The sequence below is a fragment of the Salmo salar genome, chromosome 17 (assembly GCF_965601325.2).
Source record: "Salmo salar chromosome 17, fSalSal1, whole genome shotgun sequence".
Lineage (NCBI taxonomy): Eukaryota > Metazoa > Chordata > Actinopteri > Salmoniformes > Salmonidae > Salmo > Salmo salar.
Window position 1 is genome coordinate 16,180,453 of NC_138307.1, and position 25,996 is coordinate 16,206,448.

The window sequence follows — 25,996 nt, forward strand, 5'->3', positions numbered from 1 at the left end:
TGATGGTTATGATGGTTAGTTTATTATTAATTTATTTAGGTTATGATGGTGAGTTTATTATTCATTTATTTAGATTATGATGGTTAGTTTATTATTCATTTATTTAGGTTATGATGGTTAGTTTATTATTCATTTATTTAGGTTATGATGGTTGGTTTATTATTCAGTTATTTTGGTTATGATGGTTAGAATGGTTTATTACACAGAGCAGACCCAGTATGCCGGTAGATGTATTATTTTACAGCTGTATTTGGGTTATATTGGTTATGATTGGGGTATATATATATCTGTTCATACAGATAAGTATTCTTACAATACTCTTAATACTTCGATTATATACATTCTTGCAGCACAGATGCACTACAATCATAACTACATTATTCTGGAACAGTACAAATGTAGTAATACCTTAATTGTACAATAAAGGTGTAGTAATAACTTGATTACACGACTTGATTTGTAAAGATGTAGTAACTGGATTGACAGTGATGTTCTAACCTAACACTGTCAGTATTATCCTAACCTGTCACGTCCTGACCAGTAAAAGGGGTTATTTGTCATTGTAGTTTGGTCAGGGGGTGTTTGTTTTGTGTGTTTTTGGTTTAGGTTCTATGTGTTCTATTTCTATGTTGGTTTTTGGTAGGACCTCCAATTAGAGGCAGCTGGTTGTCGTTGACTCTAATTGGAGGCCATATTTAGTTGAGGTTTGTTTGACTTGTTTTTTGTGGGTGGTTATTTCCTGTATAGTCTGTGCACCGTATGGGACTGTTTCGTTGTTTGTTTCTTTTGTTTAAGTGTTATTTCTAATAAATTAAGAAGATGAGCACTTTACCCGCTGCGCCTTGGTCCAATCCTTACGACGCTTATGACATAACCCATGTTATGTATATGTGGATACATACAGTGTAATACAGCTGAACTAAGCGGCTTCAGTGCCGCGAGAGCAGTGAGTCAGACACTGTCCCCAGAGGTAAGAGACTGAGAGACTCCGCCAGCTCAGAGTGAGAGAGGGAGGGAGGGAGGGGAGAGGGAGGATGGGGAGAGGGAGGGAGGGAGGGGAGAGGGAGGATGGGGAGAGGGAGGGAGGGAGAAAGAGGGAGGATGGGGAGAGGGAGGGAGGGAGAAAGAGGGAGGATGGGGAGAGGGAGAGAGAGAAGGAGGTGAAAACGAGCAGTGAGGAGATTCTGGCAGCAGCGGGAGCTGCGAATCAGATTCACCACGAGGAGTGTTGTCACCGTGAGAGACTGTTGGAAGGATCGCCACGTTATTCACTCTGTCGGTCTGTCTCTCTGCCAGTCTGTGTGTGTGTGTGTCTCTGCCAGTCTCTGTGTGTTGATCCGTAAAGAACATTGTGGAGTGTGGACCATGAAGCCTAATTGGATTTGACATACAAATCAGCAGAAACAGACAGAAGAGGAACTTGGGACGGGAGGAGCGTGATAGCTGGTGATCTGTGATAAAAACGAGCAGAAATAACAGGACCCAACCAACCACTCTCACTGAGGAAACGATTAACCTGTCGTGGTTTATTGACCCGAACGAACATCTGAAGAATATTCAAATGGACCTCCCTTAATGAAGGGAGGTGTTCCGGACCAGATAGAAACTGGTCAGTACCGCAACATCTACCTTCGACACCAAAACAGAATATGTTAGTGAGGAAACTGGTCAGTACCGAAACATCTTAGAGGAACCTTCAGCACCAAAACATAATTTCTTACTGAAGAAACTGTTCAGCACTGGAACATAACTCACTGAAAAAAAAAATCAGTATGGAACATGTCTCACTGAAGAAACTGTTCAGTACCAAAACAACTCCCTGAGGAAACTGTTACGAACCCATAGATCTCTTACTGAAGACAGTTCAGTCCCAGCGAGCTGAGGGGAGTCAGGATGTTCGGTCCCCAGACGACATTAAATCCAGATTGGATTTGGCTTCGCGTCTCTTTGTGGAGTGGAGGAGAGGAGTGGAGAGAAGAGGTTTCTATTTGTGCTGATAGTGTGTGATCGAAAGAGAGAGGACGACATCGTGAGATGGCTGATAATTCATCAACGCCAGTATTTATAGAAATACAGAAATATGTCAAATAATAACAATGTCTCATCACCGTAATCAATCATCAATGAACAGACAGTGGACTTAAGATAAACGCGTGGATTGAGGAGAATGAAAGTCACTAGTTTGGATGTCATATTCAGGGGAGCACAAGTTGTACGATGGGAGGACAAGTCTCAGACCCTGGCAAGAACATATACACTCTTCCTGTATTGATTGAGATTGAGTGATTTGCCCAACATGCAAGCGCAACAGGTTAGGTTTGGGCATGCTAGCGATTGGTTAAGGTAAGGTTAGCTTTAGGCATGCTAGCAAAGTGGTAAAGGTTCAGGATAAGGTTCGTAAACAAAAACACGCTAAAACAACACACCTGGATTCAAACCGCATTACAAAGTCCTGGATTCAAAGTCCTGCACACTACGACCTCTGCCACCCTGTTTCCACTAACAGGCTGGAACAATCAGAATGGACTGGGATCTTTGAATGCCCACACTGATTGAGACTGTCCATGCACTGGATATTCCAACTCAACTGTAAGCTAACATAACCAGCGAACACTACTGTGGAGGTGGATCTAACAAGTAGACTTCAAGTGGACACTATGATGTTGTGTGTAACTGGTTTGAGGAGTGTGAGGTGGACAGCTCGGCCTGGTCAGAGGAGTGTGTGTACGTGTGTGACGCAGGTGGTTCTGATGTGTCTGACCGTCCTGTCTTCCTGTCTGTCCGTCTGGGCTGAAGACCAGATCATCTTCGACCACCATGCTGTCTACTGGAACAGCACAAACCCCAGGTAGGATGATACAGTCTGTGTGTTTGTGTGTGTTTGTGTGGATGCTATAATTGAGCTGAAAGCTCCTTTTGTCTCTGATAGACAATGAGGGCATCATGCCTCCCTCTTTCATTCTGCCTCCCTCTCCAGTTATTGAGTATAGGGGATAGACACACGCAAACACACACACGCACACACTGCTGTGGTTAGCTGGGTCTCATTGACATGGTGCAGAGCAGCCTCGCTCTGTCAGTCTAATGAATTCTGACAGACTGGACAGCCTCCCTCTCCCTCCCTGCCTCCCCCTCCCTACATCCCTTCTCTCTCTCTCAGGTACATATATAAACAGTGAAAGTGCTCCCACTCTATCACGGTTGAATTACCACTAACCGGCTAACAGCCCTGTCTCCCCCTGCAACACACACACACCGACGCTGCTGATTTAGTTCAGCTAACAGCTCTGTCTCTCCACAAGTGCTCAAATATTTAACAGGCAAGGAGGAAGACTCTCCTCTCTTTTTCTCTCCGTCTCTTTCTTTCTTTTTTTCCTTTCTCATTCTGCTCTTCCCCTCCTCCCTCTGTCAACGTGCTACATCAGACAACCTGCTTTGTTTGTGCAATGCTATTGTTATATTGCTGAATTAATGTGTGATGGGAGGTTGATAGAAAAGTTTGTTTATACAGAAACAAATGAACAGGAGATGAGTTTCAAACCACACACACACAGCTTTGTTTTTGCGAAACACACGCATCCTGTCTCTCTAGCCTCAGAGAATAGCCAAATCTAATCCCAGGGTTGATCCTTCAAAGTAATTATATTCTTCTCCTCCCTTTTTCCTCCCCATCCCGTTTTCTCGCCATCGCATTTCCTCCTGATCCTGTTTCCTCCCCACCCCGTTTTCTCGCCATCCCATTTCCTCCTGATCCCGTGTCCTCCTCATCCCGTGTCCTCCCCATCCCTTTTTCTCTCCATCCCGTTTCCTCCCCATCCTGTTTTCTCCTTATCCTGTGTCCTTCCTATCCCGTTTTCTCCCTCATCCCGTTTTCCCCCTCATCCCGTGTCCTCCCCATCCCGTTTTCTCCCCATCCTGTGTCCTCCACATCCCGTTTCCTCCCTATCCCGTGTCCTCCCATCCCGTTTTCTCCCCATCCTGTGTCCTCACCATCCCGTTTTCTCCACATCCCGTTTTCTCCCCATCCTGTGTCCTCCACATCCCGTTTTCTCCCCATCACGTTTTCTCCTCTCTCTTCTGGGAGGCTTTGTGGTTCTCTCCATCCTCCTCCAGAGGTCCCTAATAATGGTTGCAGAGGGTTTCATGCTATGGGATGGATGTCCTCAGAGAAAGACTGAAAGGAGATGATAGTAGCTAGTGTGTGTGTGTGTGTGTGTGCGCAGAAAGGCCTACTCTCCTCTCAACTGTGTCAGACACACAGACTTAGCCATGTGCAGTCTCTCCTGTCCCCTGCGGCACATTCACATCCATGTATCTGTCTTGCCCTTTTCCCAAAAAATATATACACTGCTCAAAAAAATAAAGGGAACACTTAAACAACACATCCTAGATCTGAATGAAAGAAATAATCTTATTAAATACTTTTTTCTTTACATAGTTGAATGTGCTGACAACAAAATCACACACAAAGAATCAATGGAAATCCAATTTATCAACCCATGGAGGTCTGGATTTGGAGTCACACTCAAAATTAAAGTGGAAAACCACACTACAGGCTGATCCAACTTTGATGTAATGTCCTTAAAATAAGTCAAAATGAGGCTCAGTAGTGTGTGTGGCCTCCACGTGCCTGTATGACCTCCCTACAACGCCTGGGCATGCTCCTGATGAGGTGGCGGATGGTCTCCTGAGGGATCTCCTCCCAGACCTGGACTAAAGCATCCGCCAACTCCTGGACAGTCTGTGGTGCAACGTGGCGTTGGTGGATGGAGCGAGACATGATGTCCCAGATGTGCTCAATTGGATTCAGGTCTGGGGAACGGGCGGGCCAGTCCATAGCATCAATGCCTTCCTCTTGCAGGAACTGCTGACACACTCCAGCCACATGAGGTCTAACATTGTCTTGCATTAGGAGGAACCCAGGGCCAACCGCACCAGCATATGGTCTCACAAGGGGTCTGAGGATCTCATCTCGGTACCTAATGGCAGTCAGGCTACCTCTGGCGAGCACATGGAGGTCTCTGCAGTCCCCCAAAGAAATGCCACCCCACAGCATGACTGACCCACCGCCAAACCGGTCATGCTGGAGGATGTTGCAGGCAGCAGAACGTTCTCCACGGCGTCTCCAGACTCTGTCACGTGCTCAGTGTGAACCTGCTTTCATCTATGAAGAGCACAGGGCGTCAGTGGCGAATTTGCCAATCTTGGTGTTCTCTGGCAAATGCCAAACGTCCTGCACGGTGTTGGGCTGTAAGCACAACCCCCACCTGTGGATGTCGGGCCCTCGTACCACCCACATGGAGTCTGTTTCTGACCGTTTGAGCAGACACATGCACATTTGTGGCCTGCTGGAGGTCATTTTGCAGGGCTCTGGCAGTGCTCCTCCTGCTCCTCCTTGCACAAAGGCGGAGGTAGCGGTCCTGCTGCTGGGCTGTTGCCCTCCTACGGCCTCCTCCACGTCTCCTGATGTACTGGCCTGTCGCCTGGTAGCGCCTCCATGCTCTGGACACTACGCTGACAGACACAGCAAACCTTCTTGCCACAGCTCGCATTGATGTGCCATCCTGGATGAGCTGCACTACCTGAGCCACTTGTGTGGGTTGTAGACTCTGTCTCATGCTACCACTAGAGTGAAAGCACCGCCAGCATTCAAAAGTGACCAAAACATCAGCCAGGAAGCATAGGAACTGAGAAGTGGTCTGTGGTCACCACCTGCAGAACCACTCCTTTATTGGGGGTGTCTTGCTTATTGCCTATAATTTCCACCTGTTGTCTATTCCATTTGCACAACAGCATGTGAAATGTATTGTCAATCAGTGTTGCTTCCTAAGTGGACAGTTTGATTTCACAGAAGTGTGATTGACTTGGAGTTACATTGTGTTGTTTAAGTGTTCCCTTTATTTTTTTGAGCAGTGTATACACACACACACACACACACACACACACACACACACACACACACACACACACACACACACACACACACACACACACACACACACACACACACACACACACACACACACACACACACTTTCTCTACTGTCCCCTGTGACATACACAGATATATCTTTCAGTTTGTTCTGACACACATCTGTACTATACACTTACATGTAACAGCAAACCTCTGTGTGTTTGTGTGTGTGTCTGCCTGCTCTCTATCTTACTGTCTTCTCTGTTCGAAATGAAACAGCCTCTGTCTGCCTGTCTGTCTGTCTGTGTCTGTCTACCTTTTATTCCCACTATGACTGATGTACACCAGTTATGACAAACACGTCTAAACAATAGAAAATAAACAGGAGACAAGACAACAAAAGCCTGTTAACATCTCTGACTTGATTACAATACAATAATCAAAGCTTCTGGTGTGTGTGTGTGAGCTCTCAGTACACCATTTTACAGAGAGAGAGAGAGAGGGAGGGAGGGAGGGAGGGAGGGAGGGAGGGAGGGAGGGAGACAGGGGTTGTAAGGAGAGAAGAAGAGTTGTGAAGCGAGAGGTGGATGAGAGATATTATGTGGTAGAGAGACAGGAAGAGATGTTTTGCTGGTGTACACAATCTGTTTTCCACTTGGTTTAGCTTCACAGGTGATGTTAAATATCTGTAAAACATTTAAGGTCAGGACTCAGAACAACTTTCACTCAGCAAACTTTGTCAGGAAATCTCTGTTTTTAGTGGTGTGTGTGTGTTTGATATTGCAATCACATCACCACTCATTATATGTTTTAAAAGATGGAGGCACTTGTCTGAAATATCCCCTTATTCTTAATCTGATCTCGCTTCACTGACAGGTCCTTCTTGAATTACGGTGACAATTGGACATGGCACTTTGGGAAAAAAAGTACTTCATTCTTCTAGATGTGTATTTATTTAAATGTATTTAGTTACATCTTCCCATTTTAAATCAACTAATATGTTACCTTAATGACTTTAAATAACGTTTACCATTATGATAACATTGTGCCACCAGTAGGAGTATTAACACCAATGAGGGTAACACCAATGTGTCACGTGTGCTCCCTCTCCGGCCTCTAGCTCACCAGGCTGCTCGTTATGGAGCACACCTGTCACCATCGTTACGCGCACCAGCGCCTCATCAGACTCACCTGGACTCCATCACTTCCCTGATTACCTTCCCTATATATGTCACTTCCTTCCCCAGTCATCATTGTTTCTGTTCCAGTGTCATGTCTATGCGTTGTTTGTGTTTCTTGTTTTTGTATTTAGTTGTGTTTATTTATTAAAACACTCACTCCTTGCTTCCCGACTCTCAGCACACATTGTTACACAATGAGACATTTTAGGTTCAGGTTTTTCTGAAATGGAGACCACAAATGCTGAAATCTAACGTCATCAATCCTTTAAAAAGAATGTACTGAAGTGATATGATTAATCATTTTGCTCACAATGTTATTTCCCTTCATTTCAATTCACTAACACCAAGTGGCACTTTGGATTGAGACACACCACATGATTAACTGAATCCTCAAATGTATGACATACTAAAAGGGTGTGTTTAGCTAATAATTTGATTTAATATAGACCCATCCCCGATAAGTTTGCCACTGGAGAGAATGCTCAAGGTCCTTGTATATCTTTTTAATCATTGATTTTCAAGGCGGTAACACCAATGACATAATACTGAGGGACACACATTATATAACTTCATAGCCTTCTTTGTTTTAATTGATCTATACAATACCTGATAGTAAATGTCAAAGATAGCAGATAGATACAAGATATCTGGTGTACTGTATTAGAAACACAATATACTAGCGATGTTAGATGGAAACATTCAATATTACATAGAAACAGATAAGAGATGGAAAGAAGGTATTCGGCGCAGATGCACGCCCACCCACACACACGACAATGAAATGACAGGAGTGAGAAAGGAAAGAAATAGACTATTAGAAAGGTGGGGATAGAGACAGAGGAGATAAAGAGATTACAGGAGGAGTGTGTGAGGTATGAGTTGTGGCGTATGGCTGTGGAGCTGCATACTCACCGTTTGATCACACACACTTCAAACGCACACTTCTGTCTTCTTTCCAGATCCCAGAACTGTGTGTCTTTGTGTGTGTGTGTTAGAGATGGTGCACTGTTCTAAACTGGGTCGGTCTTAAAAACTAGACTGCTGAGAAAGTGGCGGTGCGGCTACCTTCTAACATTACTAACCGCTTTACGCTGGGCTTCTTAAAGGGATAGTTCACCCAAATGATTAAATGCCTTATTAGTTTCCTTACCCTGAAAGCGGTCCTATGGACAAGGACAGACTGTAATCCACGCTTTGTGTGTGCTTACTCATAGTGACCAACCACTAACTTTAAGCATTAGTGTGTGTGTGTGAGTATTTTGGAAAGGGATTGTTGATAGCTTATTATTCTGAAGTTTTTCTTGCTTTCTACATCTGTGAGAGAAACACAGTTAGAGAGAAAATACTTGTATGTCTGAGAGAGAGATGTTTTCAGAGATGCGTGTGTGTGTGTGCCACAGCTGGTGAGGAAATGCTCCCAGCAACATCTCCTCATTGGTTCAAAGTTCAGACTGTTTTCTCTCTGGTTGTGGAGAAAGGGAATTAACCCCCCCCCCACACTCACTGCTGTCTTTATTAGTCTTGAGGAGGTGATGAGGCACAATCTCTCTCTCCCTCCTTTCTCACTAATTCGGAGAGACTGCCTGGATGAATAATTCATGTTCTCTCTGCCATCCTCATTCAGGTGTGTGTGCGTGCATGCGTGCACTGTGCTATTTCGCTTTAACATGTTTCAGCTGTGAAGAAGAACATCTCCTGTAATGCTTCCACATTCGTCTCTAAGCCTAGCTCTACCCCCCCCCCCCCCACACACTAACCTCAGCTGTAACCCTGTGCTCTACAAATCATTTATACTTTATATTTTTTTACACAGTCAGATGGATAAATAATGTATTAATGATCCATCTACACTACAAGAGTGTCAAATGATTTAGAAATGTTCTATGTTCTGTACATAGACATTGATAAAAGTGTTATTAGCCAAATGCTTTCTCTAAACTACCGTCAAATCACTTAGACTTTCAAATGTATAGGCTGATAAGTTAATACTTTATTAATCCTCAAGACGACATTTCAGTAGCGAAAGCTGAGAGACATAAGAGGGTTAAAAGTAGAAATGTGTTAAATCATTTGAAGAGAAAAAGAGGAAGTTTATACAGTGAGACAGAAAAATTAGAAATGATGCTGGTTGTCTGGTTAGAGAATCCTCTATAGGTGGTGGTTGTCTGGGTAGAGAATCCCCTATAGGTGGTGGTTGTCTGGGTAGAGAATCCCCTATAGGTGGTGGTTGTCTGGGTAGAGAATCCCCTATAGGTGGTGGTTGTCTGGGTAGAGAATCCCCTATAGATGGTGGTTGTCTGGGTAGAGAATCCCCTATAGGTGGTGGTTGTCTGGGTAGAGAATCCCCTATAGGTGGTGGTTGTCTGGGTAGAGAATCCCCTATAGGTGGTGGTTGTCTGGGTAGAGAATCCCCTATAGGTGGTGGTTGTCTGGGTAGAGAATCCCCTATAGATGGTGGTTGTCTGGGTAGAGAATCCCCTATAGGTGGTGGTTGTCTGGGTGGAGAATCCCCTATAGGTGGTGGTTGTCTGGGTAGAGAATCCTCTATAGATGGTGGTTGTCTGGGTAGAGAATCCTCTATAGATGGTGGTTGTCTGGGTAGAGAATCCCCTATAGGTGGTGGTTGTCTGGGTAGAGAATCCCCTATAGGTGGTGGTTGTCTGGTTAGAGAATCCCCTATAGGTGGTGGTTGTCTGGTTAGATAATCCTCTATAGATGGTGGTTGTCTGGTTAGAGAATCCTCTATAGATGGTGGTTGTCTGGGTAGAGAATCCTCTATAGGTGGTGGTTGTCTGGGTAGAGAATCCTCTATAGGTGGTGGTTGTCTGGTAAAGGGTTGGTGGTTTCTCTGGTAAAGTGTTGGGTTGGTGGTTGTCTGGTAAAGGGTTGTGTCGGTGGTTGTCTGGTAAAGGGTTGGGGTGGTGGGTGTCTGCTAGAGTGTTGGGTTGGTGTTTATCTGATGAAGGGCTGGGGTGGTGATTGTCTGGTAAAGGGTTGGGTTAGTTGTTGTCTGGTAAAGGGTTGGGGTGGTGGGTGTCTGTGTCACGTCCTGACCAATATTTAGGTATTATTTCTATTATATTTGGTCAGGACGTGGCAGAGGTATATTTGTTTTGTATTATGGGGTTTTGTGTGTGGTGTAGTGGGGTGTATTAGTTTGGTATAGGTTCTAGGTTTGTTTTTCTATGTGTAGTTTTGGGTGCTGGACTCTCAATTGGAGGCAGGTGTTTCTAGTTGCCTCTGATTGGGAGTCCCATAAGTAGGTGTGTGTTTGTTTGGTTTTCGTGGGTAGTTGTTTTTTGCACTGCGTGTTGTGTGCCTGCAAAACTGTTCCTGTCGTGTATATTGTTTTCCAGTGGATGCGTTACTCCTTTTTTGAATTAAAACATGAGCATCCATATTCCCGCTGCAGTTTGGTCTATTCAACACGGCTCTTTTTGTGACAGAACTACCCACCACCAAAGGACCAAGCAGCGGAGAAGAGGACAGAGGCAAGTGAGGGAGGAATGTTGGAGGCAGCCCCAAGAATTTTTTAGGGGGGGGCACAAGGGCTATTTGGCGGGGCGAGATTACAGCCCCAGGCCAGCTCCCCGTACCCTTGTAGGGCAGACTGGACAGGTCCCGTGCTTTGGGGTTGGGGCTGTGGTGAGGCCTGGGATTTTCAGGCCGGTAGGCAAGGTACCAGCGCCCCGCATGTGCCAGGGCGAAGTAGGCATCGAGCCGGAAGGGGTGATGCCAACCCTGCGCTCAAGACCGCCAGTGCGCCCTTTCGGTCCGGTGTTTCCCGCCAGACGCACTAGCATGGAGGTGCGTGTCTCCAGGCTGGCACGTCCTATACCAGCCCCACGCATCAGGAGTCTAGTGTGTCAACCCAGCCTCGCCAGTCAACAGTCACCAGAGCTGCCCGCCAGTCAACAGTCGTCAGAGCTGCCCGCCAGTCAACAGTCGTCAGAGCTGCCCGCCAGTCAACAGTCGTCAGAGCTGCCCGCCAGTCAACAGTCGTCAGAGCTGCCCGCCAGTCAACAGTCGTCAGAGCTGCCCGCCAGTCAACAGTCGTCAGAGCTGCCCGCCAGTCAACAGTCGTCAGAGCTGCCCGCCAGTCAACAGTCGTCAGAGCTGCCCGCCAGTCAACAGTCGTCAGAGCTGCCCGCCAGTCAACAGTCGTCAGAGAGGTCAGACTGCCCTGAACTGCCGGAGAGGTCAGACTGCCCTGAACTGCCGGAGAGGTCAGACTGCCCTGAACTGCCGGAGAGGCCAGACTGCCCTGAACTGCCGGAGTGGCCAGACTGCCCGGTTCTGCCAGAGTGGCCAGACTGCCCGGTTCTGCCAGAGTGGCCAGACTGCCCGGTTCTGCCAGAGTGGCCAGACTGCCCGGTTCTGCCAGAGTGGCCAGACTGCCCGAGTGGCCAGACTGCCCGGTTCTGCCAGAGTGGCCAGACTGCCCGGTTCTGCCAGAGTGGCCAGACTGCCCGGTTCTGCCAGAGTGGCCAGACTGCCCGGTTCTGCCAGAGTGGCCCTCCTGCCCTCCGGCCCGGCCCGAGGGGCCCTCCTGCCCTCCGGCCCGGCCCGAGGGGCCCTCCTGTCCCCCGGCCCGGCCCGAGGGGCCCTCCTGTCCTCCGGCCCGAGTGGTCCGTCTGCCTGGCGCAGCTATCGGCTCCACCGAAGTGGGCGACGCCGAGGGTGGAGCAGGGTCCACGTCCTGCACCGGAGCCACCTCCAGGATAGGTGGGTTGGGGAGGGAGGGTGTAGCACAGTGCCGTCGTTGACGGCAGCCACCCTCCCTTCCCTCCCTTATTGTTTAGGGGGTATTGCTTTTTGGTTTTGTTGGGGTAATGGGGATTTTTTTGTGTTTTCTTTTAAGGTGCATTCCGGGGTCTGCACCTTTAGGGGGGGGTAATGTCACGTCCTGACCAATATTTAGGTATTATTTCTATTATATTTGGTCAGGACGTGGCAGAGGTATATTTGTTTTGTATTATGGGGTTTTGTGTGTGGTGTAGTGGGGTGTATTAGTTTGGTATAGGTTCTAGGTTTGTTTTTCTATGTGTAGTTTTGGGTGCTGGACTCTCAATTGGAGGCAGGTGTTTCTAGTTGCCTCTGATTGGGAGTCCCATAAGTAGGTGTGTGTTTGTTTGGTTTTCGTGGGTAGTTGTTTTTTGCACTGCGTGTTGTGTGCCTGCAAAACTGTTCCTGTCGTGTATATTGTTTTCCAGTGGATGCGTTACTCCTTTTTTGAATTAAAACATGAGCATCCATATTCCCGCTGCAGTTTGGTCTATTCAACACGGCTCTTTTTGTGACAGTCTGCTAGAGTGTTGGGTTGGTGTTTATCTGATGAAGGGCTGGGGTGGTGGTTGTCTGGTAAAGGGTTGTGTCGGTGGTTGTCTGGTAAAGGGTTGGGGTGGTGGGTGTCTGCTAGAGTGTTGGGTTGGTGTTTATCTGATGAAGGGCTGGGGTGGTGATTGTCTGGTAAAGGGTTGGGTTAGTTGTTGTCTGGTAAAGGGTTGGGGGCAGAAGGGGGTTATGGTTGTTTGTTTTCTGGTAAAGTGCTTACGGGGCATGTCAGTGTTTGGAGTTATTAATAAAACAGAAATTATATTATTGATCAAAGATGTGGCAAACTGCCCGCAGATATAACCTCATTTTGATATGGATGTGTGTGTGTGTTCGATATGGATTTAGTGAAGAGCCTCTAAGTGTTTTCCAGCTTTGAGTGATTAAGTCAGGCTACTGCAGTAGACACACATCAGGATGGGTGGGTGGAGAGAGGAATGGAGGGAGAGAGAGAGAAGGGTGGGGCAGGAATGAGGGGAAAACTCTTATGTTTATGTCAGTTGTTTAATCAGTTAGTTAGTCGTCAGTCAATCAGACAAATATGAAGCATCTACTGTGAGATTCAATTATTCAATTTCATCAGAATCACTGGAGCAGTTACATACTTTTAGTCAATTTATTTCAATAAGCTTCCCCAACCCTCTCATACCCGGGAGGGGAAGTACCGTACAAAACTAGTCCCGGAGAGGAGAGAGGGATATGAGAGAAGAGCGTAGAGGGTAGAGGGATATGAGAGAAGAGCGTAGAGGGTAGAGGGATATGAGAGAAGAGCGTAGAGGGATATGAGAGGAGAGTGCAGAGGGATATGAGAGGAGAGTGTAGAGGGATATGAGAGGAGAGTGTAGAGGGATATGAGAGGAGAGTGTAGAGGGATATGAGAGGAGAGTGTAGAGGGATATGAGAAGAGAGTGTAGAGGGATATGAGAGGAGAGTGTAGAGGGATAATAGAGGAGAGTGTAGAGGGATATGAGAGGAGAGTGTAGAGGGATATGAGAGGAGAGTGTAGAGGGATAATAGAGGAGAGTGTAGAGGGATAATAGAGGAGAGTGTAGAGGGATATGAGAGGAGAGTGTAGAGGGATATGAGAGGAGAGTGTAGAGGGATATGAGAGGAGAGCGTAGAGGGATAATAGAGGAGAGTGTAGAGGGATTTGAAGGAGATGGGAGAGGGATATGAGAGGAGAGCGTAGAGGGATATGAGAGGAGAGCGTAGAGGGATATGAGAGGAGAGCGTAGAGGGATATGAGAGGAGAGCGTAGAGGGATATGAGAGGAGAGCGTAGAGGGATATGAGAGGAGAGCGTAGAGGGATATGAGAGGAGAGCGTAGAGGGATATGAGAGGAGAGCGTAGAGGGATATGAGAGGAGAGCGTAGAGGGATATGAGAGGAGAGTGTAGAGGGATATGAGAGGAGAGAAGTGGTGGATGAGAGAAAAAAGTTGAGAAAGTTGCTGAAGGTCATCTGAGAGCCTCGGGGTAGGACCAATCAAAAGACAAATCTGTCAGCCAATCAAATCTGTCAGCCAATCAAAGCCCAGTCCTGTATCATATTCTTCAATCGACAAACACACACACACACACAGGCACACACACACACACCGCAGGGAAATGCAAGTAAGTGAACTCTTTCAAACAGAGAGAACTAACCTTCATCAGCCTGCTTTATCTGGAAGTTTAACCTACACAACTATTAATATGCCACTCTAACACTGGGAGGAGAGGAGCGATCACGGGCTTTGATATGGTAATGAGGGGGTTTACACACACACACACACACACACACACACACACACACACACACACACACACACACACACACACACACACACACACACACACACACACACTGCCTGAGTGCGATGAGGCTGTTTACATAAGGGCCTGCCCTGGGACGAGTGAGAGCTGTCATCCTGCCAGAAAGAGAGAGAGAGAGAGTGGGAGTGAGAGGGAGCGAGAGAGCAAACAGCCTGTCTGATCTTTTTACTGAGGGATGGAGTGAGAGATGGTGAAAAGGAACTGTTTAGAGAAGAGGAAGGACAACTGCTAAGAAAAAGAAAACAGAAGATGGAGAAATGAGAAGGAGATGGAGGGTAGAGAAGGAGATGAAGAGAAGGAAGAAAGAGAAGGAGATGGAGGGAAGAGAAGGAGAAAGAGAAGGAGATGGAGGAAAGAGAAGAGACGGAGGAAAGAGAAGGCGATGGAGAGAAGAGAAGGATATGGAGGAAAGAGTAGGAGATGGATGGAAGATAAGGAGATGGAGGGAAGAGAAGAGGAGGAAAGAGAAGGAGATGGAGGGAAGAGAAGGTGATGGAGGAAAGAGAAGAATATGGAGGGAAAGTGGAGAGGGTCATGGAAAGAGAAAGGGAATGGTAAGACCTAGAGGAAAAGGAGGGGAAGGCAAGAATGGAGAGAAAGGGGGGAATAAAGGATATGGTCCCGTTTCCCTCAGTTCAATGTGTCCTCTTTCAGGCTCTTAATCTATATTAACACACACACACACACATACGCTGCCTTCATGTACGCACTCAGTGCTTAAAATAAAGTTTAGTGTGTGTGTGTATGGGTGGGTGGGTGGGTGTGTGTGTGACTGTGTGACTATGTGTGTGACTGTGTGTGTGTGAGACTGTCTGTGTGTGAGTGACTGTGTGCTTGAGTGTGTGTGTGTGTGTGTGTGTATGACTGTGTGTGTGTATGACTGTGTGTGTGTGTGTGTGTGTGTGCGCGTGCATGTGTGTATGAGGGGGTTGTAACCAAGGTCAAAACCACTTAAGTGTCTGTCTTATGTAACCCCCCCCACACCCCCCAGTACAAATATTCCCCCGCTATGTCTGAGCTGCATACTAAGGTGGACACACACAGACACACACTCTCTTTAAAGCGAAAGGGTGTGTATCGATTTAGCATGGTGTGCAGATTCCCACCACAACCCCTATACAAGGATTAAAATGAGAGCGCCAGAGGAACACACACACATCGCTTCTTAACGACACAACCTCTCCTAGCTACTCCTGTATCAGTTAGTTGAGGGGTATCTCTCTTCCTCCCCCGTATCCCCCTTCCTCCTCTTTCCTCTCTTTCATCTCGCCATTAGGCCCACAGGCTAAGGAGGGTGTGTGTGTGTGTGTGTGTGTGTGTGTGTGTGTGTGTGTGTGTGTGTGTGTGTGTGTGTGTGTGTGTGTGTGTGTGTGTGTGTGTGTGTGTGTGTGTGTTTAAAGGAAGAGAAACAGCAGAGCTAGCAGTAGTTAATTAATACACATCAAAAGGACCATTAAATATGAAACAGCTACACAGCACAGCCAACAGCAGCAACAGTTTGGCTGACCTGAATAATTCACACAAGAGCTTACCCTGTGTGTGTGTGTGTGTGTGTGTGTGTGTGTGTGTGTGTGTGTGTGTGTGTGTGTGTGTGTGTGTGTGTGTGTGTGTGTGTGTGTGTGTGTGTGTGTGTGTGTGTGTGTGGGGGTGTGGGTGGGTGTGTGTTTAATGTGAATTATTCAGAATATAGCTTACCCTTCTGCCCAACACTCTATTTTGTTAACAAGAAAAATATTTATTTATACACTTTAAGTCTCTTTACCTTTATAGAATTATTTATAATTAGAGCTGTCAATATCTCTATCAATCATGTTACTATCTCAATTAGTGCTGTCAATATCTCTATCAATCATGTTACTATCTCTATTAGTGCTGTCAATATCTCTATCAATAATGTAACTTATCCAATCATCCCTGTTATAGCTCAGTCAGTCCTGTTACTATCTCTATCAGCCCTGTTACTATCACAGTCAGTCCTGATACCATCTCTATCAGCCCTGTTACCATCTCTATCAGCCCTGTTACTATCGCAGTCAGCCCTGTTACTATCGCAGTCAGCCCTGTTACTATCGCAGTCAGTCCTGTTACTATCGCAGTCAGTCCTGTTACTATCGCAGTCAGTCGTGTTTCTATCTCAATCAGTCCTGTTACTATCGCAGTCAGTCCTGTTACTATCGCAGTCAGTCCTGTTTCTATCTCAATCAGTCCTGTTACTATCTCAATCAGTCCTGTTACTATCTCAATCAGTCCTGTTACTATAGTCAGTCAGTCAGTCCTGTTCCTATCTCAATCAGCCCTGTTAGGCTACTCTCTCTAACTCACCCCCAATATTGGGTATGTAACAGAATATACTTAGGCCGGGATACAATCTGTTCGCACATTGAAACACGCTTGGCATTTAAAGGTAATTTCCGATTGAGCAATGTGGGAACATTGCCTGTAATGCACGATTGGATTGAATCCAGCCCTTATTCAGATTACTTTTACATCTCCACCAGTGAATAGCTCGCAATGTCAAGAACATAAATGGTAGTAAATTAACAAAATAAAAATATGATTATTTGAAACCCCATGAGGCTAGAGTTGCATTTTTTTGACCATTTTACTATTGGTTTTCATTCTCAGGGTTGAAAATGGAAAGAGTGGAACAGAGCTGCTACACTTTGGGCGTCGCTTGATGTCTGTGTGTGTTTCCCCCTGAGCGGATGCCTATTTCTAGATCGGTGGGGGGCAAGGTTTGGCCACTGGAGGAGAAAAGCTGTGTTTCTGTTTTAGAGAAGAAATCCTCACAACCTAAACCCTTCACACACACACGCACACAATGAAGCACACACACACAATGAAGCAAACACACACGGGTCTTTCTATAAACTAGGGTACCAGTGAGGATTTCTTATACTGGACAACTTCTTAATAAGTCATTGATAATAATCTGCCAATTTTTTTTCATGTCATTACATTAAGATACAGTATAAGGGGGGGATCATACACAGTATAAGGGGGGATCAGAGCTTGCAAAGCTGTCATCAAGGCAAAGGGTGACTACTTCGAAGAACACATTTTGGGTTACTACATGATTCCAAATGTGTTATTTCATAGTTTTGTTGTCTTCACTATTATTCTACAATGTAGAAAATAGTAAAAATAAAGAAAAACCCTTGAATGAGTAGGTGTCCAAACCTTTGCCTGGTACTGTAGGTCCAGAATATTTTGGTGTCTCATTCCTGAGTCTAGCTGTGCGCAATTGTGTAAGATAGACTATTGCGCAACACCCAACACTCTTCCTATTAGTTATTCTGGATATAATGACGACAAATTACATAGCCTAGTGGGCTTATTCACAACATGATCTGGTAATGAAATAACATGACAAATCCATTTTATTTTCCATGTTACACCTGCCATTTTAAACAACAAGGGGCTTGAAGTAGCCCACTTGAACATGAGTTTGGAGCTCAGCAATTCAAGCACTAGAATATGCCTACCTTGAGTTGAAAATCTGACATTTCCTCAATTTGGTGCTTGAAAATTACTTCTAATTATTGTAGCCAATTTATAAATTCTCCTGCTCCCATATAATTATCTGTGATTTCATTTTTTATCCGTTTTTGCCACTTTCGTTTGTTTCCCGCTGCAACTATGCTGCCGTAAAATCACGTACAGTTGTTATGAGGTTGACAACATCTACTGAAAAATCGCCATGCATACATCCAATCTATTTAGTCAGGCAATGTCCACATTATTCTCACATATTTTAGAATGTAATAATAATAATTAGAATATCAAGGCCTAAAAAAAATATTTTTCTTAAAGTGGTAATGACCTACTTTTTCTTTTGCACTTTTTGGGTGGATGGGGGTTCTATATTAGGCCCTACATGTACAATTATATAAGTTATACAATTGTTTAACATTGTTGAGATCCTTGAAAAGGACAATAGAGTGCTTGAAACCCTGAACGTCCTTGAATTAGACTTGCCAGTGTCTGTGTGAACCCTACTTAAAGGATGTATAGTCCTAGTCCTGTGTTGTTGTATAGGTGGAGTAATGGGCTAATTTGCATGTATTCCCTTTTATTCCTCTAAGTACACATCTGGAACTGCATGAAAATCCTTTGATCTTGTTTCAAACCATTTAGAAATGTTTTGCCCAATGTCACACTGGCCTCATTATTTATAGAAAGACCCACATACATTTTCAGCAGAAAGTAGAGTTGTGCGCATGCGTTTGTATCTTTGTGTAATGTGTGTGTGTGTGTGTATCCGCTTGGTCACGGTGGTTGAGCACTCTGATTAATGCTTACAGAGAGACAACAGATGGGGGAGAGGGGAGATATGAGGGGATAGAGGATATAGATGGTGGAGGACAGGGAGTTGGAGAGAGATATGAGGAGTGTGAGAGAGAGAGAAACAGAAGCAAGGAGAGAGAGAAAGAGAGAAACAGAGAGAGACCGAGGGACAGCTAGATGGAAAGAGAAAGCAGTGTAAATCAATCCTAACCCTGTGGTTTTGTTGTGGTTGTGTTGTGGCAGTGTTTTAACCATGTTGTTGTGTTGCGGTCTAGGTTCCACCATGACTACAGGGTTGCGGTCAGTATAAATGACTACCTCGACATCTACTGTCCATTCTACAGCAATGGCCCTCCGGCTCACGGTCGAATGGAACGCTATATCCTGTTCATGGTCAACCACGAGGGGTACACTTCCTGTCAACACAGGATGAGGGGGTTCAAACGCTGGGAGTGCAACCGACCTACCGGTCCTGACGGTCCCCTGCGCTTCTCAGAAAAGTTCCAGCTGTTTACGCCTTTCTCCCTGGGCTTCGAGTTCAGGCCAGGACACGAATACTACTATATCTGTGCGTAATATATCATATCACTACAATATAACTAATATGTGAGCAATATTTTGTACTACTACAGTACTACGACTATAAATGTGAGTAATATCTTGTACTACTACAGTACTACCACTATAAATGTCAGTAATATCTTGTACTACTACAGTAACACTACTATAAATGTGAGTAATATCTTGTATTACTACAGTACTACTACTATAAATGTGAGTAATATCTTGTACTACTACCGTACTACTACTATAAATGTGAGAAATATGTCGTACTACTGCAGTACAACAACAACATATTATGGGGTGAGTTGAAATTTCCATTTAAGTCGAATTTGACATGAATGCATGAAGTACAATTTTTGACTTCAATGTAAGTTAGGATTTACTCCTCTTACTGCTACAGTACAACTACTAGTATATGTATTACTACTGCTATGAGGAGAGAGAGAGAAGAGGAGGAACGAGAGAAAGGTAGAGGGAGGGAGGGAAGAGGAAGGGTCATGGTTATTTCCTCTGAGCTGCAGATTTGTATGATGTTGCTCTGAGGTCAGACTTGGCTCTTCTTATCCTCTCACTGTGTGTGTGTGTGTGTGTGTGTGTGTGTGTGTGTGTGTGTGTGTGTGTGTGTGTGTGTGTGTGTGTGTGTGTGTGTGTGTGTGTGTGTATCTCCCTTTCAACCTCATGGACACCAGATGTAGTGGGATCACCCAGGTCTAACCTGAACCCCATTCACAGTGGCGTAACCGACATAGCAAACTACAACCTATCTCCATCTCATTTTCTTTCCCTCCCTCTTTCTCTCTGTCAGCGTCTCCTCATCCCAACCATGTAGGGAGGCCGTGTCTGAGGCTGAAGGTGTATGTCAGACCCCCAGGTAAGTCACGCTCTAACTACACACACACACACACACACACACACACAAACACAGAGAGAAGACAGGACAGTAGAAAGACAGACAGAAATCCTCTCCTTCAAGTTCCTAATAGAGACATAACTCCTCCCCTTGAAATGTAGTTCCTAATAGAGACGACTCCGCTCCTTTAAATGTATAGAGACGACTCCTCTCCTTTAAATTTAGTTCCTAATAGAGATATAACTCCTCTCCTTTAAGTTAAGTTCCCAAAATAGACATGACTCCTCTACTTTCAATGTAGTTCCTAATAGAGACATGACTCCTCTCATTTCAATGTAGTTCCTAATAGAGACATGACTCCTCTCATTTCAATGTAGTTCCTAATAGAGACATGACTCCTCTCCTTTAAATGTAGTTCCTAATAGAGACATGACTCCTCTCCATTTAATTTAGTTCCTAGAGACATGACTCCTCTCCTTTAAATGTAGTTCCTAATAGAGACGTGACTCCTCTCCTTTAAATGTAGTTCCTAATAGAGACATGACTCCTCTCCTTTCAATGTAGTTCCTAATAGAGACATGACTCCTCTCCTTTAAATGTAGTTCCTAATAGAGACATGACTCCTCTCCTTTCAATGTAGTTCCTAATAGAGACATGACTCCTCTCCTTTAAATGTAGTTCCTAATAGACATGACTCCTCTCCTTTCAATGTAGTTCCTAATAGAGACATGACTCCTCTCCATTTAATTTAGTTCCTAGAGACATGACTCCTCTCCTTTCAATGTAGTTCCTAATAGAGACATGACTCCTCTCCTTTAACTGTAGTTCCTAATAGAGACATGACTCCTCTCCTTTAAATGTAGTTCCTAATAGAGACATGACTCCTTTCCTTTCAATGTAGTTCCTAATAGAGACATGACTCCTCTCCATTTAATTTAGTTCCTAGAGACATGACTCCTCTCCTCTGTAATTACTAGTTTCTTCTGACTCTGACATAAACCTCATCTTCTTCTAAAGTCTTTCTACAATTATCACTGTGTGTGTACAACTGTATTAAACTGTAATAAGGTTGCCTAAACCCCCTGCTGAGGTCTTGGCAACATTAGTCTCCTCTCTCTCTTTCTCCTCTTATACTCTTTCTCTCATTCTCTTTCTCTGTTGCTGTATCTGGAACGCCAACAATTTCTTATTATTATTCCTGTTATTTTCTGTCTATTTTAGTCATTTTCTCTCCATTCTGTTGTTCTCTCTCTCCAATCAGTTGGTTGTTTAGATTTCTTTCACTCTACTTTCAAATGCTTCCATCATTTTCTCTCCGCTTTCAGATCGTTCTGGCCTTCTCTTTCTCTCTGTTCTATTCTGTCCTATCTCTCCTTTCAGATCACGGCCCCTCTCGTGCCGCCTTCTCTCCTTCGTCTCTGGCCCCCCTGTGCTATTCTGTCCTATCTCTCCTTTCAGATCATTCTGGCCTTCTCTTTCTCTCTGTTCTATTCTGTCCTATCTCTCCTTCAGATCATTCTGGCCTTTTCTTTCTCTCTGTGCTATTCTGTCCTATCTCTCCTTTCAGATCACGGCCCCCTCTCTGCCGCCCCCCCGCTCTGCCTCTTTCTCTCTGTGCTATTCTGTCCTATCTCTCCTTTCAGATGTTTTATTTCTCTCCGTCTGTTCAGACTTCAGTGTTTTCGCTCTCTGTTGAGTCATGCTGTCATTCTCTCTGTCTGTTCCAGGCAGTTCAGGGTTTGACTCTCCAGAGGCCTTTCTGACTGATGGAGCTGCAGACTGGAGCCCAGAGTCCCTGCTAGCCCCAGCCCTAATAGCCAGCCTGGCCTCACTGCTACTGGGCTCCCTCTCATCGCTGTGACTCCCCCTCCACTGGAGCAAGACCTAGAACAGAGTCTTTGCTGGAAGACTGCCTGGCTGGCTGTCCCTCAAACTCCCACACGCTCAGGGAGAAACTATCTTTCAGTCCTGGATTAAAAACCACTGTGGGTCCCCAGGACAAGCATTTACAGCCCCTGGGCTAATTCATGGATGAAGAGCCCCTAGTCTAAACTTAACCCTAACCCCCCTGGGGTGTCTGAAGGGACATGGATGGGGGGTGGTGGTAGTTGGCTGGACACACACATGCATGACCACTGTGAATCTGGACGGAACTAACTAAACTGATGGTGTTTCTGTTATGTTTACATGATCACATATAATTTAATTGAAGATGGTTCTACGGATGATGTCATGGTTTTATTTGAAATGGACAGTTAATTAGACTTCCAAAGTGCAGATTCTGATCTGACACTCAGAAGCTTCTGATGGACAGAGACACGACTCAACTATATTTACTGCTGCAACCCCCAGCCCACAGAGGGAAGAGGAGAAGGAAGGGGAGAGGGAACTAAACAAAGAAAAGGAGAGAGAAAGAAAAAGAGTCTCTGGGGACCGAGACTTCTTTAATGTCGGGAAGGGAACATAATGAGAAAGCACTGTATTCACACACATACACAAACAAACAAGAACACGTTTCTACCCTGTTTCATCTTATTTTTGTTCCGTTTAAAAGCACCATCAATTATTAATATATGAGAGAGAGAGAGAAAGAGAGAGAGAGAGAGAGAGAGAGAGAGAGAGAGAGAGAGAGAGAAAGGAAAGTTTGGTCCCTACTTTATTCTCTAACCCTAAAACCGTTGATGATGACTCAGTATTCTGTTCCTCTGATGTTGCGTGTCTTAGTGTGTGTAATCCGCTGGTAGTTGGTTCTATCATGTACAGCATTTACGCTAAGGCGATCCCTGCCATGGTTTAATGTATAAAAGGTTTCCTTCACGTCTCCATCTCATCAGTTTGTCTCCTGTTCTGATCTGTTGTTTTTGTCAAGATGATGAGACAGGAGAGAAACACACCAATAAATATTGTTTTGTCTACAAAGTGACTGACGTGATTATTGTCTTCTATACAGTAATGCAGGAAGAGCTGCTATTTCTTAGTTGGTTGACACCATTGCCCTCTGCTGGTCAGTGAGTGTCACCGTTTTACCTCTAAATTCAGGTAAATTTGTAATGTGGAGGGAAAGGGAGTTTTTGGTAAAAACATGTTTTTGTTTAATGGCTTTCCAATTCATTACTTTCACTGAAAAAACTATGAGAGAGAAAAATGTAAAAAAGAAAATGAACAGCAACAAAACAGTTACGCACAGACCTACACTAGGGCCTGAAGTATGTCTTGGTTAGGGAAAACTCCTAGCCTTAGGTCATACTACAAAACGTACAGTTTTATGAACCAGAACGCTAACTTATGGCACCTCGAGGCGCTTCTTGAGGTCCTGGATCTCTCTCTCCATGTGGTAGATATCATTAGACAACTGCCTGTGGCCGGACTGGGCCTTCATCAGTTGGCAGTGGAGACGCTTCACGATGGCATTGTACCGTCTGTTCTGGATCTGAGAACAACACACTTGGGTTTGAAACAGATATTGTAGTTTTTGATTTTTGTTGACATTGTTCTGCATTTCTTTCCTTTTTGTATGTACAACACTTTGAGCTGCATGTTTGAAAGGTACCAGATAAATAGTTATTCTTATTATGAATACTGTACATGGTGGGTCTTTATCTAACAGAAACTCTCTGGAGTGACTTATTTTCTGTTGGATGAGAGGAAAATGAGGGTGAGTGAGCATCAGACAATAGGGATTCACTACCGTACCTCGATATGCTTCTTGATCAGTGTGTGACTCTCAAACTCCTTCAAGATGAGCTCTCTTCTCTCAGTCACCATCTTCCTCCGGGCTGAGATCTGCCCCCTCATTTCATCCATCTCTTTCTGTCAAGAGATTGCAGTTTTATTATTGATTCACGATAACAATTTGCGAACAGATGAATAGGAGAAAACAGGGATCACAGGACCAAATTAAAGTTTTTTTTAACATATCCCATATGACTGTAATCTGTCAACATCTACACTGGTTCCTCATCTGCTCTTACCTGTGCCTGCTTCACAGCGTTCCCCTCTGGGTTCTCCAGGTCTGCCCTCAGCTCCTCTCTCCTCTCTGTGAGCACTCTGACCAGAGCCCTTTTCTCCACTAGCTCCCTGTGAGCCCTCGTCTGGCTCTCCGCTTGCAAGACAGCTGTCCGGTGGCCCTCCATCTTGTTCCGGTAGGTGTTGTAACCGGCCAGCACACAGCTGGAGTTGTCCTCCTCTTCCTCGATCAGCAGTCGGAGCTCTGTGTTTTCGTTGTAGACGGTGATGGAACTCAGGCCCAGGTCTTGCATGTGTCGCTGCAGGTGTTCCATCTCACCCTCCAGGATGAGAATCTGCCTCACATTGGATTTTAACTCCACTTCAGCGTCTTTGCCTTTCTTCTCAATGTCTGATAGTATGGCCTGGTAGCAAATGAAAACAACATTGTTTTACACTGAGTGTTAAAACAAATGTTCTAATATTAATGTTGCATGGAATCAATAATTTAAGCAGCAATAATTACAGTGTTCCTGGAGTTTTAAAATGTTACTGGTCATTGTGTTAGCAGGTAAGGAGAGTTTCACCTGGAGAGAGCTGAGCACTTGTTGTTTCTCCTGGAGCGCCACAATCTGGGCATATCCTTGTTGAGAGACGTCTTCTAAAGCTTGTGTTAGAGAGAAGTCAGGCCCTCCGTGTGTCTCTACAGAAATACATGGAAGGGACGCTGTCACATCTGAAGAAAGAAGGTGGATTGTTATTAGCTAAGCTAGCTAACGTTAGCTTCCTAAATTAGCTTGTTGTAGTCCTAACGTTAACTCTTTAGTATCTCCACCCCCAACAACTTCAGGCATACTTTGCTGTTGTTTTAGCAGAGCATCCCAAGATAATACAGGCAGTCCAACATTTTATAAGGAATTTGCTATATGTTTTCTTGCCATTTTCCACCGTCATCCCAGCAGAGTTGGCCATGTTGACACGTTTGTTGTTGTGCGCGAAACAGAGTTGATTTTCGCGCTCAGCTCAGCACGTGCGCTCTCTTGGCCTGGCTGAAGTTCCTGGGGGGGTTCCGGTGGGATTCCCCCAATACGTCCCAGATTGACTGACTTCGCCTTTGCCGAGTAAAACAATATACTTATGTTAAGAATTAAACCATTAAAGAAACCACAAGTTCGGACACACCCAAAGAGTTCCATTGAATTGAGTGGCTCATCTTCATTTTCCAGATATTGGAGAAACGTTCATTTGTGCCCTTCCCACTAAAAATGTAGGGGAAATAAATAGTGATCGTTATTCAAATCCATTGGTCAGTGAAGTAAACTAAAGGAAATGTAACCCTCGTTTTCGTCTTAATTTATTTTACAATGGATTTCCAGATGTCCGGATTTGGTTCTATACATCATTTTTATGTGATAAATGACAGGGACTTGTCCCTATGGTTTCTGGTGGTACGAGACAGTATAAATGTGAGTTATGTGTATTTACATGTTTCTTTGTTCCCAGTGTGAGGCCATAGCCTACTGGTTAGGTCCACAAGTGGTGTTTTAGGGTTAGCGAATAAAGTAGGGACCATTCTCTCTCTCTCTCTCTCTCTATACCTTTATAAATCTAATTTATGATATGAAAAGACGGCAGTTATGGAGAAAATGTGTCTGTAGGCCATTTGATTGCACACAGCAGCCCTCCAGGGTATGTACTCAGTCACTCATTTCGTTTCCTTACTATAACCAGAATATAGGAAGGATATAAGGAAGCTAGTACTAATACATCCCCATTACGCTTACGCGCGTGTGTGTGATGGGATCAAGTCCTTTCAGTTTTTGTGCAGCCTACTGGAAATGTATTGCGACCATCCAGATGAACAAAACAAGGTTTCTTTCCCAGGCCCATGCAGCCTATAAAGCCATGACCCAGTAGGATTTGGCTGTGAAGGCGCTAGCTGGGCTGAAGGCTGGTGAGGGACCCACCATTTGGTAAACAATAGCCAATAGATTTGATTTACTAGCACAGGACCTGACAGTTATTTGTGCTGGTGGATGTAAATATTTTATTTGTTGTTTGGGTTTGTTTGCGCACAAAAAATAGCTAATTGTTTGAACGTGATGACA

At 44.9% G+C, this 25,996-nt stretch overlaps 2 protein-coding genes across 2 annotated transcripts; one reads left to right on the top strand and one right to left on the bottom strand.

Annotated features, from left to right (window-relative positions):
* The first annotated feature begins 1,124 nt into the window (after window positions 1-1,124).
* Window positions 1,125-22,668, top strand: LOC106575452 (ephrin-A2). Its single transcript, XM_014151953.3, has 4 exons — window positions 1,125-2,848; window positions 18,805-19,097; window positions 19,899-19,964; window positions 21,671-22,668. The coding sequence occupies exons 1-4, from the start codon at window positions 2,658-2,660 to the stop codon at window positions 21,802-21,804; spliced, it is 684 nt and encodes a 227-aa protein (XP_014007428.1). The 5' UTR covers window positions 1,125-2,657; the 3' UTR covers window positions 21,805-22,668.
* A 542-nt stretch (window positions 22,669-23,210) lies between these two features.
* Window positions 23,211-25,481, bottom strand: LOC106575451 (coiled-coil domain-containing protein 122). The gene is made up of 5 exons (XM_014151951.3): window positions 24,827-25,481; window positions 24,476-24,624; window positions 23,915-24,313; window positions 23,637-23,753; window positions 23,211-23,373 (listed from the first exon to the last, which is right to left on the bottom strand). The coding sequence occupies exons 1-5, from the start codon at window positions 24,858-24,860 to the stop codon at window positions 23,227-23,229; spliced, it is 846 nt and encodes a 281-aa protein (XP_014007426.2). The 5' UTR covers window positions 24,861-25,481; the 3' UTR covers window positions 23,211-23,226.
* Window positions 25,482-25,996: the final 515 nt, after the last annotated feature.